At 51.8% G+C, this 19,774-nt stretch overlaps 1 protein-coding gene across 3 annotated transcripts in view; it reads right to left on the minus strand.

Annotated features, from left to right (window-relative positions):
- Positions 1 to 19,774, minus strand: part of Nrxn2 (neurexin 2) — a 104,366-nt gene that overhangs the window by 50,223 nt on the left and 34,369 nt on the right. For 2 of the 3 annotated variants that reach the window (XM_042676194.1, XM_042676193.1), the window contains 5 exons: positions 15,400 to 15,423; positions 6,691 to 6,852; positions 5,345 to 5,783; positions 668 to 1,054; positions 268 to 471 (listed from right to left, as the gene is read on the minus strand). In XM_042676194.1, coding sequence (XP_042532128.1) covers positions 268 to 471; positions 668 to 1,054; positions 5,345 to 5,783; positions 6,691 to 6,852; positions 15,400 to 15,423 — 1,216 coding nt within the window. The remainder of the gene's footprint in view (positions 1 to 267; positions 472 to 667; positions 1,055 to 5,344; positions 5,784 to 6,690; positions 6,853 to 15,399; positions 15,424 to 19,774) is intronic. The other variant, XM_042676191.1, reaches the window with a different exon arrangement.

The raw sequence follows: 19,774 nt of genomic DNA on the forward strand, positions 1-19,774 counted from the left end.
GGTGACGGCGACAGGGGGGGGGGGGGGGGCCTGGCCACGCTCTGGGTCTCCACCCCTCAGTTGTGGGACGTAATGCACAGCTCTCAGCTGCAAACCCCTGCAAATGGTCAGAGCTCCCTGGGGCTCAGAGCTGGGGTGTCACCTCCCACCTTCAAATCCTGCTGAGGGCACCTCTTGCTGGTGCTGCCACCAGCTTCTCCAGACAGAGGGAGGTAGGGATGAGAGGCAGGCCGGGAGGGGCTAGGAGGCCTGGGGCGGGGTGGTTACCGAGGTTGACCGTGAGCTTCATCTGCCCCCCGTCCAGCTCAAGGCGCAGGGTGTCGGCAGACTCCCTGGAGGTGGTGGCCATCATGAGTCCATAGGCCCGCTGGGACATGAAGCGCAGGGACACGTCCTCAGCCTCGGTGTGCATGGCATTGGGCAGCATGATCTTCATGTACATGGAGCCGTCATAGCTCAGGACCGTGGCCTCTGCCCCAGGAGTGGGAAGAACGCAGGGAGGGGGACAGATGGACAAAGGGGAGTGGAGAGAGAAAGGAGAGCAGAGCATCGTTACAAGACCACAAGCCTCCCTCAAGAGGAAGGGGCGCAGGGGTGGGTGGTGCAGGTCACCTGAGCAGGGCGGCAGGGGTGAGGCGTGGGGAGGGCTGGGATCAAGGCAGCTCACCTCTCTCACAGACCCGCCCTAGAAAGCCGGTCCCGATGCAGTCACAGACAAAGCGGTTCCAGCCTTCCCTGCAGATGCCCCCGTTGCGACACGGGGCAGAGGCGCACTGCTTCAGCGTCTCGCGGGAGCAGAAAGGGGCAACACCCACAGCCCCCTGAGCCTCAGCCAGGCCTCGCAGGTCTCGGCTACGTCCATCTATGAACAGGTCTCGCACACAGCCCACGTAGCCAGCCCGGAGAGCTGCTGTCCACACCTCCGGGGGCAGCGGCAGGTCCACTCGGCCCCCCTCAGGGAGGCCACCCAGGTACAGCTCACTCTCCAGATCTAAGATCTCACTCTCTCCGGTGGCTAAGAACGGAGTGCTCCGGCTGTTCACTGAGATGGAGCCTGAGGACCGAGAGAAAGCCAGCCTCAGTGGGGAGAAGCCACGTACCAGAAGGGGGTGTCGCGACTCTACCCAGGAAGCCCCCAATCCCAGCTGGGCACCACCCCCCTGCACCCAGCAGTAGGCTCAAGAGGATGAGCAACATTCTGGCCTGGAGATCTGGCTTCACTGCCACGTTGCCCAAACTGCCTTAAGGTTTCTGAAGCTCAGGAGCGCCTGTGACCCAGCTGCTCTGGGCCCCTGCCTAGAACCTTCCCTGCTACCTGAGCAAGATCTCAAAGGACACACCCAAAAAGATTGTGTCCTAAAAAGACCAGATCATTCTCTGGGTTGTCCATGCTGGCCAGTCCCTTGGACCAAGAACCAGGTGGAGAACCGTGGTAAGAGGCACAAAGTTGAATCCAAGGTTCCTAGTTTGAAGCGGCAGGGAGAGCTTACAGGGACTTGGGGACAGGGGCCAAGGGGCTGCCTGAGTGCCACAGCAGTGGAGAAGCAAAGACCAAGATCCCAGAATCTGCAGCTCCACCCTTCAGCCTCCCTGCCCTGGCCTGGAGCCCCATCCTATGGCTGGCAGACAAGACAGGCAGGCAGATCAGTTCCTGGGAACTGTGAAGCAGGCCGGCAGCCAGGAGAAACGAGGCCAGACCTGGAGATTCTGAGTGAGAAGAGTTTTTTGTACCAAGAGAGAGTTGCTATGGTTAAACATAATTGGTCTCCAAAGCTCACGGTGAAATTTGGTTGTCATTGTGGTGGTATTGAGTGGAGCCTTTAAGAGATGATTGGGCCGTGGATTAATGCCTTTCTCAGAGTGGGCTCAGGGTACGTTTGTTCTCAGGAGAGCAGGTTGTAAAGCAAGGCTACCTCTCAACGTCTGTCTCCTTATGTGCTGGTCAGCCTTTTCACCGTGTGTGATACAGTACAGAAGTTCACACCAATCCACCAGGCTCTGGTGGTTCACACTTGGAATCCTAACTACTCAGGTGGCTGAGATCTGAGGCACAGCTCAAAGTCAGCCTAGGCAAAAAAAGCCCATGAGACTCTTTATCTCCAATTAACTACCACAAAGCCCAAAGTGGAACTGGGACTCAAGTGGTAAAGTGCCAGTCTTGAGCAAAAAAAAAAAAAAAACTAAGGAACATCACCCAGGTGCTGAGTTCATGCCAGTCCCAGTTCAGAAACACACACACACACACACAAGCTGCCACCCTATCCTTGTCTTTTCCAGCCTCCAGAACTATGAGCCAAATAAACTTTCCTTTATTAATATCCTAACCTCAAGTGTTTTGTAACAGAAACAAACAATAGACTAAGACAAGTGATCACCTTTGGAAAAAGCTTTGGGATCAGAAGAGAGTACCAAAGCCTTTACTAAGATCTTAAGCTATAGAAATCTATACAGTAGAAACTTTATTCTTTTTATAGTTTTTTTTATTCTATATGTTTTATTTCCTTCTTTTTCAAGTTTGGAAAAACCTTTCAAAGAAGGGTGTTGCCAGGCACTGGTAGGTCACATCTGTAACCCTAGCTACTAAGGAGGCTGAAATCTGAGGATTGCCGTTCAAAGCCAGTCCTAGCAGGAACACCCATGAGACTAGAAAACCAAAAGTGGAGCTGTGGCTCAAAGTGGTAGAGCACTAGTCTTGAGTAGAAAGCTCAGGGATAGTGCCCAAGCCCTGAGTTCAAGCCCCATGACTGACCCCCCCAAAAAAAAATTGGAGGAGGGAAAATATCAATGATTTCAATTGTGTGAGGTCTCTAGAATCACCAGATTTCACAGAGATGGAAAGTAGTGTCCAGGGTAGGGGAGACTCAGAGAAGTATGTGTTTAATGGAGATAGAGATTAGTTTGGGAAGATAAGGATGTTCTGGAGATCGATCGTAGTAACAGTTGTACAACAATATGAATATACTTCATACTTTCTAATTGTGCACTCAAAATGACTAAGATGGTAAACTTAAACTTAAGTACAATTTATGACAGTTTTTAAAAGAAAGCAATTTTGCAAAATATCATGGAAAGCTGGGAGCTGGTAACTCACTCCTGTAATCCCAGCTACTCAGGAGGCTGAGATGTGGGGATCATAATTCATAGCTAGCCCAGACAGAAAAGCCCATGAGACTCTCATCTCCAATCAACCACAAGAAAACCAGACATGAAGCTGTGGCTCAAAGTGGTAGAGCACTAGCCTTGAGCAGAAAAACTCAGGGACAGTAGTCAGGCCCTGAGTTCAAGCCCCATGACTAACACCCAAAAAGAAAAAAACATCAGATAGATCTGAGAGGGCACTATTAGAATGGCTGCCCCAGGTCTGTGTTTGTACGCCTTGTGAACAAGAGGCATCAGAAAAATCTAGAGGTGGGCAAGACTGTGACCCTCACAAAACCCAACCAGACATGGTGCCTGGACTGTGGGGCTCAGTGTGAGGTAACAGGACCCCAGCCTAAGGGCTCAGAGGAGCAGGAGGTCTGGCAGGTTCTGCAAGGCTGAAAGACACTGACAGCCTGCACAGACACAGTGGGAGGTGTCCACGAAGACCCCACTGGTGCCGACAGGAGACACAGCCCGGAGAGAAGCCATTTCCCATTAAGTCCTCTGAGGAAGGAAGAGGGACAGCAAGCCCAGGAGAAGCCGAGGTTTGCAGGAGCGCTGGCGGCCCCCTCCTCCCCACACGCAGAGGAAAGGTCACTCCACGCAGATCCCAAGGCCCTGGTGGTGACAGCCCGAGGAGCAGAAAAATTTAGCTGACATTGATAAGCACTGAAATTGGATGATGTGTCGGGTCTCATTTATATCAATTCTCTTTCTTGAATAATTCTGTGTCCAATAACACAGAGGAGAGAATTGGCAAGCAGAAAACAAGAGGCTGGGAAGGAAGGCTGAAAACGAAGGGTGGAAGAGAGTGGCTGGAAGGGATGGAAGGCCCAAGCACACACACCTGCTGACCAGGCACTCCCTACCCTGCGGCTCCATCATTCTAGTCTTCTCTGCCAGGCTGTTTACCGTGTCTTTCCTGGCCAGACATGGAGGATCATCTATTTGTGCTGTCCATAGCTCCAGCACCTTGGACAGTGCCTAGCTCACAAGAAGTAAGTGGCTCAGTAAACCCAGTCAGCCTTGGTTTCTGCATTCAGTTCAGCCAAACACGGATGGAAATACGGGGGGTGGGAGGAGGAGGGGAACGGACTGTGTCTGTACTAAACATGTGCAAGCTTTTCTTTCCCATCATTATTCCTCAAACAATACAATGGAACTACTATTATATATAGCAGTTACATTCTATTAGGTATTGTCAGATATCTATGATTAAAGGATTCAGGAGCCAGGCTAGTTAGTGGCTCACTGTAATCCTAGCTATTCAGGAGGCTGAGATCTGAGGATATTGGTTTGAAGCCAACTGGGGTAGGAAAATCCATGAGACTCTCATCTCCAAATAACCACGAGAAAACCAGAAGTGGCACTGTGGCTCCAAGAGGTAGAGCACTAGCCTTTGGGCAAACATGTTTAGGGATAGAACTCAGGCCTTGAGTCCAAGTGCCATAACCAAAAAAAAGAAAAGAAAAAATTATAAAACACTATATCGGGTTTTGGTGGCTGTGGGGTATCCTGGAACCAAGTCCCCCAACCAGAAACTGCACCCATTGGTTGAGACAATAAAAGAAGGTTCAATGGTTCTGGGTTGGGGAGAGGCACAGTTAGACGCTGTCTTCGTGGAGGGATGGGATGGGGTGTTCTGTTCTGCTAGGGGCTGAGCTGATGCTTCCCCAGATGTGCCCAAATATGCTGCCACTCTCTCCTCTTGAGGGTCCTTGTGGAAGTTCCTTTTGCTAATAAGCACAGAGTCCCACATGCTGTCTGTGGGAGCCAGGTCCGGCTGGCATTGAAAGCTGTGCTCTCTCTGTGGTGTGCGGGGATGGGAAAAACAAAGGCAAGACTGGAGGAGACATGGCACGGGAGCAGAGCAAGAGATGATGAAGAACAAAGACTAGCCGGACGCTGGTGGCTCACACCTGCAATCCTAGCTACTCAGGAGACCCAGACCTGAGGATCGAGGTTCAAAGCCAGCCTCTCATCTCCAATAAACCACTCAGAAAACCAGAAGTGGCGCAGTGGCTCAACTGGTAGAGCGCTAGCCTTGAGCTGAAGAGCTGAGAGACAGCGCCCAGGTCCAGAGTTCAAGCCCCATGACTAACAAAGAAAAAAGAACAAAGACCAGCTGATGACAGATAAGGAGGAAGTGGGGACACAAGGAGAGGAGTAGCCAGGGCAGGGGGTGATCCAGACGCCTCCTGACCTTTGCGCCCGTCCCTCTGGAAGTCCACATGGCACCATTCACCGTCGTTGACCTTGCGGCTGGACGCCCGAAGCTTGATGCCCCCAGAGCCCATGTCCAGAAGAAGATAGAGGTAGCCGTCCAACAGCTCCATGGCAAAGTAGTCAGCCCGCTGGGCAGCGCTATGGCTGCCTGCCCCGGCCCCAGCCCGCCGGCCCTGGCTGAACAGCAGCAGCCCGTTGGGCTCGGTGGTGCGGAAGTCCAGGGAGATGGAGCTGGTGCGCTTGGCACTCCAGCGGGGCAGGGCAACGAAGGCTTCGGGGCTCTCAAAGGTCACCGGGTCCAGAGCAGCCACATCCTCGCAGCGGAAGGACAGATCCCCCTGCAACTTCATCTTTGGGTCCCCTTCCTTTGCCAGGCGGGAGAGTTCCAGCTTGAAGTCATTGTTCTTATACACCACCTGCAGGGAGGAAAGGGTCAGGAAAGGGCCAGGGCCGGCCTGCCCTGCCACGGCCAGCAATTGCAAGGACCCCACTACCCATCCCCGGTGGCCCTGGCCCAGTGCCACTAGATAACCTGGCTCGGGCCTCTGCTTTGGAACCTCATATTCAGTGGCTGTGCCTGAGTTCCTTCCTTGGCCGCTTACTTCCTCCGCCCTGGCGAGGTGCCACTGGGTCATGGTAAAAACAGAGGCAACTGCCACTACTAGGTGGCTACCTTTTCTTTTTCTTCGTTTTTGTCAGTCCTGGGGCTTGAACACAGGGCCTGGGTGCTGTCCCTGAGCTCTTTTGCTCAAGGCTAGCACTCTACCACTTTTGAGTCAGAGTGTCACAATGGTTTTCTGGTGGTTAATTGGAGATAAGTGTCTCAAAGACTTTCTTGCCTGGGGGTGGCTTTGAACTGTAATCTTCAGTTCTCAGCCTCCTGAGTAGGTAGGATTACAGGCATGAGCCACCTTGCTGGGTTTTGTTGTTGTTTGTTTTTATAGACAGAATCTTTTCACTAACACTTGTCTCTGCTCCTCAAGACAATCGTAAGAACTGGGTCCCAACTACCCATCCTCATGTAAAGAGACTCAGGTCACCCAGCCAGTGAGTAGAAGGTATGAGACTGAAAGGCGGAGCTTCAGCCTTTCCCCTGTACTGCCGGCTGCTCCTGCTGCTCCCGAGGAGCCTCTGAAAGGAGCAGGGAGGAGGCAGTGCCCTCTAAAGCGCAAGCAAGTGAGAGGGGAGAGGCCTCTTAATGGCCATGGGTTTTGAAGAGAGGATGTGTCTCACCATCTAGCTAGGTCAGAATAAACCACATGGCAGATGGGGCGGGGCCAAAGGGCTCTGGGGCCAACCCCAGCCCCTCCGGGTCTTACTCACGTCCTTGAGGCAGCCCATGAAGTTGTTGCTGACGGGCGAGCCCGGCAGGTCAGCGGTATTGGGGCTGCCCCCAATGTAGAAGAAGTCGTCCGAGCCCAGCATGGTGTAATCCTCCTGCGTGTAGCCTGTGGTGGTCAGGATCCCGTCCACCGAGATGGTCACCTGCCCAGCCCAGGGAGGGGGAGAGACAGGAGACAACCGGCATCAACTCCCTGGGAAAAGCCAGGGCTGGGGAAGGGAAGGGCCGGGGGTCGTGGGGGAGGGGGACCCCCATTTTTATGTCTGCTTGTCTTGGAGGAGGAACAGTGGGGGTGGAGAAGGAAGGAGGAAGAGGAGGCAGCACAAGATTTGATGGTTTCAGGGTCTGCCCTCCACGCCTACAGCCCCAGCTTGGCAGGCCCAGGAAGAGGCTCACCGCAATGCCAACACAGGCACCAGAGGCAGCTCCTAGAAGGCGCTGGGGACGGAGGGTGGGACTCCGGGACGGGGTCCTGTTATGGGAAGAGGAGGAAAGCCAAGTGGTGCCCTTACTCTTCACTGGACAGTGCTCTCTGGACACACGCGGATTCAAAGCTTCCTCAAACAACTCCGCAGTCCACACTGGCCCTGAGTGGCTGAGACTCACCTGCACCTCTGCTCGGGGCACCAGGTTCTTTCAGCCTCAGTCCAGGAGGGAGATGAAGATGGCAGTGAAGACAGACACACATCTGTCTGAGCAATCCCGGGACTGATTCCCTACTTCTTGATACCCAACTTTTGTGGGTTACTAATAGTCTTTTTTTTGGGGGGGGGAAGTGTTGGTGGTACTGGGGTTTGAACTCATGGCCTCTTGCTGGCTAGGAAGGCACTCATTATTGAACAATAATTCTAACCCTGATTTTTGCTCACTTTAGAGATAGAGTATCACTTCCTGCCCAGGAGCCAGGCTTCCTAGTAGCTATGCAGCAGGCATATGCCACCACATCCAGCTTTGTTGAGAAGATAGGGGTCTTGCAAACTTTTTTCTTCCCTGACTGGCCTTGAACTGTGATTCTAACATCTCAGCCTCCTGAGTAGCTAGATTACAGGCCTGAGCCACCGGTGCCCAGCTTGTCTGTCTTTTCCCTCCTCAGATACCTGTTATTCCTCCAAAGAAGGCAGCTTTGCACCTGCTCCTAGCTAGTCCTGGCTTTTTTCACATCTAGTGTGCTCTCCATAGACATCCATTGTTCTACCCTTAGGGAACGGAGTAGGGTAGGGCTGATCTCCAGAATAATCTTCCCCAGGGTGGAAAACTGGAGGACAGGAGTGGGAGTGGCTGATATTCTGAGCCTTTCAGCATGGACTTTGGGGGTGGCCACTGCCCCCCCAGGCAAAGGCTCCCCGGGACCCTGCAGAGTCCAGGCACGTGAGCAGCCACAAGGCTCCAGCCCCCCAGTAAAGTTTGTAGGGAGGAACCAAGGCCTGTGGGATGATGAGCCCCTCTCTGGGAACTTAGGAGGGTCGATGCGGACAGAGGTAGCCCCCTGGGGCCCCCAGAGAGCTGGTTCTCTGTCATCCCAACTTTGTGTTTCACTATACCATCTGCTCCCCAAATATGCTCTAGAACCCCCTTTTTCCAGGCAAAGGATCGAGACTGGGGCTTTCCAATCACACCCAGTCCACGTGCACTGCTACTAGCTTTCGTCCAGCCTCCAGGGTTCCGCTGTCTCAGGGACTCTTAAGGGACAGGGGAGAACCCTATAGAAGGAGCGCCCCAACTTCCCCAGGCCGCAGGAGTGTCCCTCGTGTTGGCTGGAGCCTCTCGTGGAGTGGGAGGGCTGGCAGAGTGAGGGCTGAAGGAGCGCCCTGGGGAACCATCAAACCTTGTGCTGGGGGCCAAGGTTCAAGGACAGAAGAGAACAGGTGGCGGTGGCGGAGGGAGGGGACAGTCTGAAGCTTTTGAGTCATGTTTTGAGGGGAGAGCTGGTCATTACTTATTTCTTCTTTCCTCCACCTCGCCTTGAGGCTGGAATGGGGGGGTTGGGGGACAGGAGGATGGGGTCTGGGTGGCAAAGGGCAAGGGCAGAGTAAGTATTAGTCACAAACACATGCAAACAAGATTAGACCTGGCAGGAGAGGCTAGAGAAAGGGAAGGGGGAGAACTGGAAGGGGGGCAGGAGGAGGGGAGGAGCAGGACTGGGGAGGGAGAGAGAAGACAGGAGGAAAGGACCTCTCTAGGGAAAACGTGGCTCTACCTCACTCTCACGCCTCCTGATATGCAAGAGCCAGAACTGGACTGCTGACTGCTTCTAGAATCTAAGGCTCACCCCCTGCAGGCTGGCCCCTGAAGGGTGGCACCCCATCTGACACGTCCCTGTGACCCCACCTGTCCAGCGGGGTGGCGGACATCAAGGTACAGTATTGTCCCTATCTCCATCTACAAACCTAATGCTACCCGAGCCTGTGACTATGGTGGCAGCCTCAGGGGTCCTAGGGGTCCTAGGAAGAATGTTCTACTGGCCCCCAGATCTCTCGGAAGTCTCTCTGGCCTCCAGAAGTCTTCTCTGAGCTCCTCGTGGGGTCTTCTCCCTCCCTGTCTCAGGCCATCGCCCCCCCCCCCCCGCCCCCCGGCTCTGAGCTCTCTTCATCCTTCTCCATTGCCAAGGTCAAGGCCACCCTCCTTGCATCTCTCTGAGTGAGAAGCGCCTGACACAGGGCTGAGCACAGGGGCCCGGGATCACCCTCCTAAATCTGCTTCTGGGCTGGGAGCAAAGCCCACTGTGCCTCAGCGGCTTGGGGAGAAAGGGCTGCCTTAAGCCCCACTCTGGGGAACGGGGTGTGGGGAGAAGGTGGCAGGAGGCAGGGAACCACCAGGAGGTACACTGGGGAAGGAGATCAGCAGGGGAGGGAGGAAGGAGAGACAGCAGTGGGTGGAGAGGAAGCAGAGGGCGGAGGGAATGGAGGAAGGTGTCTGGGGAAGGCAGGGAGGAGATGACTTAGATTAGTAAAACCCGACTGTTCCCTCAGACAAATCAAAGTCCAGACACAAAAATGGCAGGTTCGTTAGTAAAAGCAGGAAACAGGGGAATCATTCCCCTGTCCCCCTCCACCCCAGGGGCTCTTGATGCCCCTGCCCCCCAACCCCTCCCACGCAGCTTTCTGGAAGGGGTGGGGCCAGTGGGGGAGGAGGAGAGGAAGGGGGGGCCTTGCGGGACAGAGCAGCCGCTGCAGCTGGGACCCATGCGGGTTAGAGGGGCAGGGTGGGGGCCAGGCCCAGCAGGACAGGCCAGAAAGGCGGCAGCATGTGAGAAGGCATGCCGGGCAGGGGCGATTGGAGGAGTGGAGATGGAGGCGAAAGAGCTGCGGGGTACAGGGAGGAGAAGCTTCCTTCTACTGAGGAGGACAGAGGAGCAACCCCTAGGACAGAGACTCTCACGAGAACAGAAAAGAAGGGCTCACCAGTGAGCCCCACACATCCCACTGCCACCAATCACAACGCATGCATGCGTGCACACACGCACACGCACGCGCGCGCGCACACACACACACACACACACACACATACACACACACCATCCTACCAAAAGCTGAGGAAGGAGGTCTCTAAGCAGCAGCACCATCAAGACCACAGTGCGGACCCCAAAACCCTGCCAAAGGTCTACGCCCAACCAATGCTGACCCATTCCACAGCCAACCAGCGCAGTAGGTCCTGAAGAGACCAGAGGAAATGACCATAGCCTCTGTGCTGTTTAGCCTAGAAACTGAGACTAGCTAGCAGTGGCCCAGGGGACAGCCTGTGACCTAGCAGGGCTCTGAGCCCCTCCTGCTGGCCCTGACCCCCCATCTCTGCCCTGACCACTCCCATTTGCTCAGTAGGCTGGGCAGAATAAGAACCAAATACTAGCCACAGAAAACCCTCATGGGTGGGTACCCAGCCCCACATGCCACCAGAAGAAAAGCTCAGATAGAAGGCACCTTCTGACGCTGTCCACCTGCCGCGATCCCAGGCTGACCTCCTATTTGGAGAATACAATGGAGTGCAGATGTGAGTTACTCAGTGGGCTTGCCCGAAGCCCCCTGACAGCATATACAAAACTCTATGGACGGGGGTTTGTCTCGTGTGGGAGTTCACTGCTGTCTTCAAATCTTCAAAGGAATCCACAAGCCTAATGTGGTTCAGATCAACAGTGCAGGCCAGGCACCGGTGGCTCACACCCGTAATCCAAGCTACTCAGGAGGCTGAGATCTGAGGATCACAGTTCAAAACAGTCTGGGCAGGAAATGTCTGTGAGACTCTTATCACCAATTAACCACTAAAAAAAATAAAAAGAAGTGGAGCTGTGGCTCAAGTGGTAGAATGCCAGTCTTGAGCAAAAAAGTTAAGGCACAGTGGCCAGGCCCTGAGTTCAAGCCCCAGTATAGGCAAAACAAAAAACAAAGAAAAAAAAAAAACAGTTGAAGCTGGAAGCTGGGAGCTCACGCCAGTCATCCTAGCTACTCAGGAGGCTGAGATCTGAGGATCACAGTTCAAAGCCACCTTAGGCAGGAAAGTTCCTGAGACTCATCTCCAATGAACCACCAGAAAACCAGAAGTGGTGCTGTGGCTCAAGTGATGGAACACTCGCCTTGAGCTGAAGAGCTGAGGGACAGCGCCCAGGCCCAGAGATCAAGCCCCAAACAAGCAAAAACAAACAAACAAACACACACCAGTCCACAGGAAAGTTCCTGGCTGGAGTGGAGTAGGCCAGGGAAGGGCTGGAGGAGGAAGCCCTATAAGCAGCTCCCAGTTTCCCACTACATGAGGAACTGCAGCCCTGCGCAGCAGTAAGTTCAGTCACCAGACAAATGGGGAGTTGACAGCCCTCTGCAAATCCTGAAGCCTGTGTTTCATAAAGTTTGAAATCCCAGGCTCTCATTTAGCCTTTACAATTTTTCTAGAACAATCTCACGTTGACTTTCTGGCTGTAGCCTGCAAAAGGAATTTAATACTCCTCCACCCCTGTTTCTTCCAGGCTCCCTGTGAGCAACAAATAAGAACAAGTCAAAGTGCTTAACTCTGTAAGCAGGCAAGGTGCTTTTCCTGGGACCCAGCACCCTCACCTGCCGACTGAGAACTCGCTCTGCCTCCTGCCTATAATGCAGGCATCATCAAGTTTAAATGACATCCAAAATGTGAATGCTGCTTAAAGACCTAACAAAGAACCATGATTGTTTTTATAAGCAAATGTTCATCAGCCTTACCACACTTAGCCCATCTGGCTCATTAGGTAAGCTTTTTTGGTCTGTCCATCTACTCTCTTAAGGAGAAATGCTCAAATAATATTAGACATGAGGGGTTGGGATTGTGGCTTAGTGGTAGGGTGCTTGCCTAGCATGCATGAAGCCCTAGGTTCAATTCCTCAGTACCACATACACAGAAAAAGCCGGATGTGGCACTGTGGCTCAAGTGGTAGAGTGCTAGCCTTGAGCAAAAGAAGCTCAGGAACAGTGCCTAAACCCTGAGTTCAAGCCCCACAACCGGCAAAAAAAAATCTATCTATCTATCTATCTATCTATCTATCTATCTATCTATCTATCTATCTATCTATATGCAGATACATATACACATATATGTATGTGACATGAGTCCATATGAATGAGTTAGTCTAACATAAATACAATACAATATGAGCCTGGATGATAGTCACTCAGGCCTGTAATCCTAGCTAACTCAGGAGGTTGAAATCTGAGGATCACGGTTCAAAGCCAGATGGGGCAGGAAAGTCCATGAGACTCTTACCTCCAATTAACCACCAGAAAACTGGAAGTGGCACTGTGGCTCAAAGTAGTAGAGCAGAACAAAAAAATCTCAGTTCAAGCTCCACTACTGACAAAAGCAAAAAACAAAAAGCTGGTGCCCCATTCTCTGAGTGGTCTTGGCTCCTAGGGCAGGTTAATGAAGGTTTGCGAAACAACAAAATCTGTTCACCCATCAGCTGTTGCTTATTCAGGGAAGCATGGACTTTGGACACAGCATTTGCCAAATACTTCCTTTGCCAGGACTGAAACCAGACAAAGTTGTTGGCTTCTTAACTAACTAAACTATGTCATTCATCTTCAGGCTTCCTCCCAACTCCTGAGGCATCTTGATTCCTAATAAGGGAGGATAACAAGATCTCCAGTGGGGCCAGAGCCTCTCAGTTCCCCCAGGACTCTTATGGGAAGGGAATAGCTTCTTTGTACAACAGCTCAGCCCCAGACACTCAGCGATAAGCAGCTAATGCTTTATAAAGCTTAATAAAATTATCATTCCCTTATGCAGTCCAAAGGCTTCCACACGCCTCGCATATACACTTGACCTTCACACTGATCCATGCCAGAGCAGTTCAGATACACTGTCAGCCCACTGGTGGATGAAAGCACTAAGCTTTTTTAGCCTTATTGAGACTAGCAGGCCCAGTTCTAATTCTAGGATGGTACCCCGAGTCACCCGGGAAGTCCCTCGTGGGTTGATCATACCTCCCTCCCTCTGTCCTCAAAGTCACAGGTTGTCTGTGCCTTGAAATGGCCAGCTTCTGACAGGTACCCAAGGGCCTGGCCCCAGCAGGGTAGACAGAAGCTAACTTCTAGAAGCAGCAGCAGGAGGAAGAGGCTAGAGAGGGCTGGCACTGGTCAATCTGTACACCTCTGTTTGTGGCAGTAGCCACACACCAGGTCTTAGACCGGGGAAGGCTGGGGTGGTGCTGGCTGAGCGCTAGTTTGTGTGAATTCAAGAAAGCATACATGGCCACACGCCAAAGGCTCACACCTGTCATCCTAGCTACTCAGCAGGCGGAGAGCTGAGGACTTCAGTTCAAAACCAGCCCAGGCAGGAAAGTCTGTGAGCCTCTTATCTCCAAAAAAAAAAAAAAAAAAAACTATAAGTGGAGGTGTGACTCAAGTGATAGAGTACCAGCCTTGAGTGAAAAAAACAAACCAAAAAACTCAGGGACAGTGTCCAGGCCCTGAGTTCAAGTCCCAGGAACAGCACAAAAAAAAAGAAAACATACACCTGTGAAGACATCAGAAAGACCAGACATGGCCTCAGAGATGCAGCCTCCTGGGGAGGTCGGAAAGCCTCTGAGGCTGGGAACTCCAGCTCCACTACCATAGACAGGTCCAGGAGGCTGAGTAGGCCAGACAACTGCCCCAAGCAGTTCCCACCTCAGACAGGGGCAGACAAGTCCATCTACAGGGCCCCCGCCTGGTGTTCAATCACTCTGCATTATTAATAGGCGATGACTAACCAGCTGCTGCCGCTGCGCCGGAACTGGGCAGGCAGGAGGGAATCCCAGGGGATGGCTCCGCGCAGCCCGCGGGCACACGCTCCCGCAGCGCCCGCCACCCAGCCCCTACCCTGTCTCTGTGCATCAAGGCATCTACACCGAAGGGCCGGCCTCCACCGCCTACCTCCATACAGAATCCCTCAGCCCCCTCCAAACCAGCCAGGGCTACAGCCCCCACCCCCCTCGGTTATACCCAGAGGAACACCAGCAGTCTCCCAAACACACAGCATGGCTTCCCACTCACACCCCTAAAAGTCACACCAACATTTACACACAGTCACACCCACATGCCAACACACACCAGCTGCCTTTCCACCGACACCCACACCCACGCCAGCATTCGCAGGGACCGAGCCCAACCCAAACACAAGAAGCCTGGCAAGGACAAGGACAAGACAAGGCTGCCCTGCTCCACCCCTGCACGGCCCGCTCCTCTGGCCACTCTCAACAGGGAAGGAAGCCCGGCCCTGTCAGAGGCCATGCAGGAAAGGCAGGGACAGGGGGGTGGGGGGGCAGGGGAGGGGCTCAAGGGGCAGGAAGACAGTGTGAAACACAGTGTTAGTCAGAGCAGCGGAGCTTGGGGGAACTGGACACTATCCCTGGTTGGGAGAAAAGACCATTCATGCCATGCAAAATGTAGGGGAGACAGAACTGGAAATCCTCAAGGCTGAGAGGTGGGGAGGGGTGCCACCTTTCCCCTGGTAAGCCAGCATGGGGCAGCCCACCAAACTGGTATGAACTGGTGATCTGAAGCAGGGCGGGATTGGTCCCAGGCCACTCTGCATCTCCTAAAGCCATCCCTCCACACCCCTCTGTGGAACCTGCCCCGCCGTCCACCAGTGGAGGTCACACCCCAGCCCCGAACCCTCAGCTTGAGGAGCCCCGTCTGGAGCCGACGGTGAGCAGAGCGTAGCATGTCATGGGATGGCGTTTTCCATGGATTTTCAGGAGACCAAGAAAGAAATCAAACCAAGAGAAAAACAAAAATAGGGAAGGGGAGGAAAAAAAAAAAAAAGAACAAAAGAAAGCGATAGAAATAAGCTTGTAGATTGGCATCGGGGCTGGCCTGATGGGAGCCGTGAACGGAGGCCTGCCCAAGGCCGCTCAGGCCAGGGCTCTGACTTCATTCGGAAGGCAGGGATGACAGGGCAGGACCAGGCCAAATTCTTTGATTGCCATTTGTCTTTTGGATTTGAGTTTGGACCAAAAAAAGGAAGAAGAAGAACGAAAAGGGAAAGAAGAAAATTAAAGAGAATCAAAAATCTAGATTGTCCAGGACGCAAAAAATAATAATAGTAATAATAATAATTGGAAGAGCAAAACAACCAAAACCAAACGAGGAGAGGAAACAAAAGTGGGATAATCGAACAGTTAAAAAAACCCACGGCAAACCAAACGGTAAGACAATTAGAGTGATATCTACCAGATAATGCAGTTTGTTTACCATAGCGTGTCCAATCCCTGCGTGCTTCACCGGAGATGGGGGAGGGGAAGGGGGTGTCAGAAAAAACAAAAAACAAAAAGGACAACAACAAAGACAACAACAAAAGACCAGAACGAAAAGAAAAGAAAAATAAAATGACCAACTGTGAAACTCAAGGAAGGAGGAAAAATATATATGCATATATATTTGGTTGGTTGTTCAGACCCTCCCACCTCGGGCTCAACAGCAGTATTTAAAAGAAAAACTAAATTATAATGAGAGGGAGAAATAAAACACACACACAGATTAAATCCCTTCTTCTCCCAATCCCCTTCCCACCCCTCTTCAGGATTCCTCTCCCCAGTCTTCATTCCCCTCCCCCCCAAGAACCCCATTCTGCAGAGAAGGGGAACAGTTAAAGACTTTGGTTAGTAGAGGTGGGGGGAAAAAAAAGGAGAAAAAAAAACCAACAAAAGAACTGGACCAAGAAAGCAAAGACTTAAAGATGGCCGACATTCCGCAGATGACACAGAAAGGTTAGTTCGGTTTTTCACTCATACCTTGCCCCACCTGTCCCTGCCCGTCCCTTGGTCCCCAGGGTTATAAGCGTGTTAGTAACACACACGGAGTCAGTAACGGGGTTTTCCAACAGAAGGTGAGAGAGGGAAGGTAAGGGTTAAGAAGCAGACCCAGTTATGCAGTATTAGTAGGTCCTATCCAGTTGAAATGTTAGGGAGTTGAGGGGAGGGGATGGAGGGAGGGGAGCAAGGGTGTGAGACGGGGTGGGCTGCTGCCTTGGGGGGATGGACGGATGGCTCTGTTGGCTGACTGGTCAACCAGATGGCTTTCTAGAGAACTGGCTAAGGAGTGAGATGCTATTGGCCAACTGGCTGACCGGTGGCCGTGTTGGGTTAATGGGTTAACTGGTTGCTGATGGGCCAGCTGGCTGTCAGGCTGGGAGACAAGTGGGCAACGCCCGTGGAGAATTGCAGGACTGGCAAAAATGAGAACGCTTTCATTGGAAGCGGCCCCCACCCAGAAGGGGCGTGGGCATCTGCTTTTCTGGGGGACGGAGGGGAGGAAAATGATTGCAGTCACTGGGGGAGAAGGGCAGCTCCTCTCTCTCACTCTCCTTTTTTTTTTTTAATCTTTGCTTCTTTTTGGGAGCCGAGGAGAGAGTGAGTCGCCATCACAACCGGAAGGAGGAGGGCTGGCAGAGGGCTCACAGTGCCCCCCCACCATCCCAAACCCTCCTCCCGCTCCTCCCCTCTCCCACCCACAGCTGGGTCCTCCTGCTGCCCACCTTGATTTGTCCCGAGCCCACATTTCCCAGAGTTCTCTGGGTTCTTCAATAACACATTCCCAACCTCCAATTCTCTTGTCCTTTGTGCAACCATCACCCCCCCTCCTGAATTAAGTACCCTAGAAGCACCCCTGAAAGTCCCTAGAACTGATGAGGCTTTCCCAGCAGTCATGTATACCCGCAAACCCCTGAACCTCTTTTTCCCATGGCCAGTGCCAGAAATTCACTCTCCTTGAACTCATGAAGAACACAGTTACCCACCTACCTCTGAAAGCCCTTACTCTTCCCTGTACTGAGCCTCATCTTCTACCCTGGCCTCTCAATTCTGATCTCCATATACTACTAAGTTTATTTTCTCTTCCCTCTGTCAAGGACACAGCACCATCCACCTTCAAAACTACCCGAGACTTTGGAGAGGAGAGGTCAAAGGCACTGAGGCAGCTTTACTTAAAAGTAGCAGAGATGGAGGGAGACAGTTGCTCAGGGTCCGAGACTGTGCTTGGGAGAAGGTGTGGAGTTCTAGGGTCAAAGTCATTCGTTAAGACAATTTTATAACCAGTGGGCACAAAACTAATTTAGTAAGACAATTAATAAGGGCCTCATATAATTAAAAATAACAGAATTCAATATTAGCAGCTAGAAGAAGTGCTGAATAACCAATGCAGAAGCCGTTTACATAGCAAGAGAAGAATCTAATTGCAGGTGCAATGTTAGATAAGATTAGCTCTGCTGGCTAGTAGGATTGTCAGGAAATGAAGAGGCCAGCTAGTCAGAACATGGAGTGATTAGCTTTGGGCAGCTAAATCAATTGTGACCCAAAAGGTTAAAAATAATAATAAGTTGTCTGACATCACTATACCAGTTGACCAAGAGGAAGAGGAGGGGCGTTAAAGGTAAAAACCTAAGTATTGTTCCTTTTAAATTAGAATTGGTTGTGGAGAATACAATGGCAGGGGGAAGAACATTTTTCAGCATGTATGAAGTTCCAGTTTTGTTTTTTTGTTTGGGGAGGGAACTCGGGGCCTCTCACTCTTTTTAGCTTTTTTATTCAAGGTTGGCGCTCTAGCACTTCAGCCATGCTTGCACTTCTGGCTTTTTTCTAATTTATTGAAAGTTAAGAGCCTCTCAAGAGATTTGTGTGCCCTACTGACTTAGAATCTGAATCTTCAGATCTCAGCTTCCTGAGTAGCTACAATTACAGGCTCGAACCAATGGCGCCTGACGGAAGTTGCAGCATTAACAATCAAAACAGTAGATTAAAACCAAGCCTGAGAGGGGAGACATGAGTTCAAAGCCTAGGCTTTCCATAAATTGGTCAGGAGATCATGCTTACCCAAAAACAGCAGGGCTGGCGTGGACAAGATAGGGCCCCTGTAGATCCAGAGAATAAAGACCCAGAGCGCTGTCCATGGCGATAATGCTTTGGGGACAACTGTGGTCAAACACTAGAATGGAGCTTCCCGGTGATCCGCAACACACATGGGGGAGGGGGACACCGCAGCCGGGCTCTGGGGAGCCAAGTATTAGACCAGAGAACGAGCAGTATAGACCTATCTACTTGTAGGGGCAGGGAGCACAAGAACTTGGATGTCTGATGAGTGGCACGGCATCGTGGTCGCAGAAGGGAGAAGACAGTCATTATATCAAGTGAGCTTACCATGGCCAAGGGGCTTTGGACATTATACCCATCTGTCAAGACAATGGGGGTATACACACACACACACAATGGAATTTTATTCATCTATTAGAAAGAATAATATGTCATTTGCAGGGAAATGGATGGACCTAGGAAAAATTATGTGAAGTCAGGCTCTGAGAGACAAATGATGCATTTTTTTCCCTCTCCTATATGGAAGCTGAATCTACTGTATTCAGGGTTTTATGCATAAGCCCACAGATAAGCTGACTAAAGGGTGGTATAGTTAGGGGAAGAGTCCAGTGGTGTAACTCCTCTGAACCAATGAACTGTTTACCAAGATGAATACCAGAAAGTAGATGAAGTGTAAACATGTTTTGAGGGGGGCATACAAAAGGAGGAAGAAAGGGTGAATAAATACAGTCATTATTCCATGTACGTTATGTAAAAATTGAACTACATAATGAGGGTAGGGCTGAAACGGGGGGGGGGGGGGGGGGGGAGGAAGATGGATGATACTGATCGGGATGCACTGTACTCCTAAACTGACATGTGGAACTGAAACCCTTTGGTACAACTACTTAAAGATAATTTTTAAAACATAGTTGCTGATATTAAACCCTCAATTTGCCTACCACCTAGAAGTAGAGATAAGAGTGAGCACAAATATTGACACACAGGCAGAATGTAACAAGAGGCCTAGAATACAAATTTCCAAGGGCTCAAAGAACATAGCAAAGAAGGAAGTTGGCTGGGGATGGAGTGCAAAAGGCTTTTTGTTGTTGCTGTTGTCAGTCGTGGGGCTTGAACTCTGAGCCTGGGCACCATCCCTGCACTCTTCAGCTCAAGGCGAGTGCACTACCTCTTGAGCCACAGTGCCACATCCAGTTTTCTAGTGGTTTATTGGAAATCAGTGTCTCATGGACTTTTCTGCCAGGGCTGGCTTTGAACCGTGATCCTCAGAGCTCAGCTCCTGAGTAGCTAGGATGACAAGCGTGAGCCACCGGCGCCCAGCTTATAAAGAAGATGGCATTTGCCGGGCACCAATGGCTCACGCCTGTCATCCTAGCTACTCAGGAAGCTGAGATCTGAGGATCACGGTTCAAAGCCAGCCCAGGTAGAAAAGTCCCTGAGACTCTTATCTCCAATAAACCACCAGAAAACCGGAAGTGGTAGTGTAGCTCAATTGGTAGAACGCTAGCCTTGAGCTGAAGAACTGAGGGAGAGTGGCCATGCCCACAGTTCAAGCCCCACAACCAATTAAAAAAAAAGAGGGGCTGGGAAGGTGGCTCAGTGGTAGAGCACTTGCCTTGCAGGCCCTGGGTTCGATTCCTCAGCACCACATAAGCAAAAAGAAAAAAGCCAGAAGTGGCGCTGTGGCTCAAGTGGTAGAGCGCTAGCCTTGAGCTGAAGAGCTGAGGGACAGCACCCAGGCCCAGAGTTCAGGCCCCACGACC

The sequence above is a fragment of the Dipodomys spectabilis genome, unplaced genomic scaffold (assembly GCF_019054845.1).
Source record: "Dipodomys spectabilis isolate Male_0828 unplaced genomic scaffold, ASM1905484v1 ptg000030l, whole genome shotgun sequence".
Taxonomy (NCBI): Eukaryota; Metazoa; Chordata; class Mammalia; order Rodentia; family Heteromyidae; genus Dipodomys; species Dipodomys spectabilis.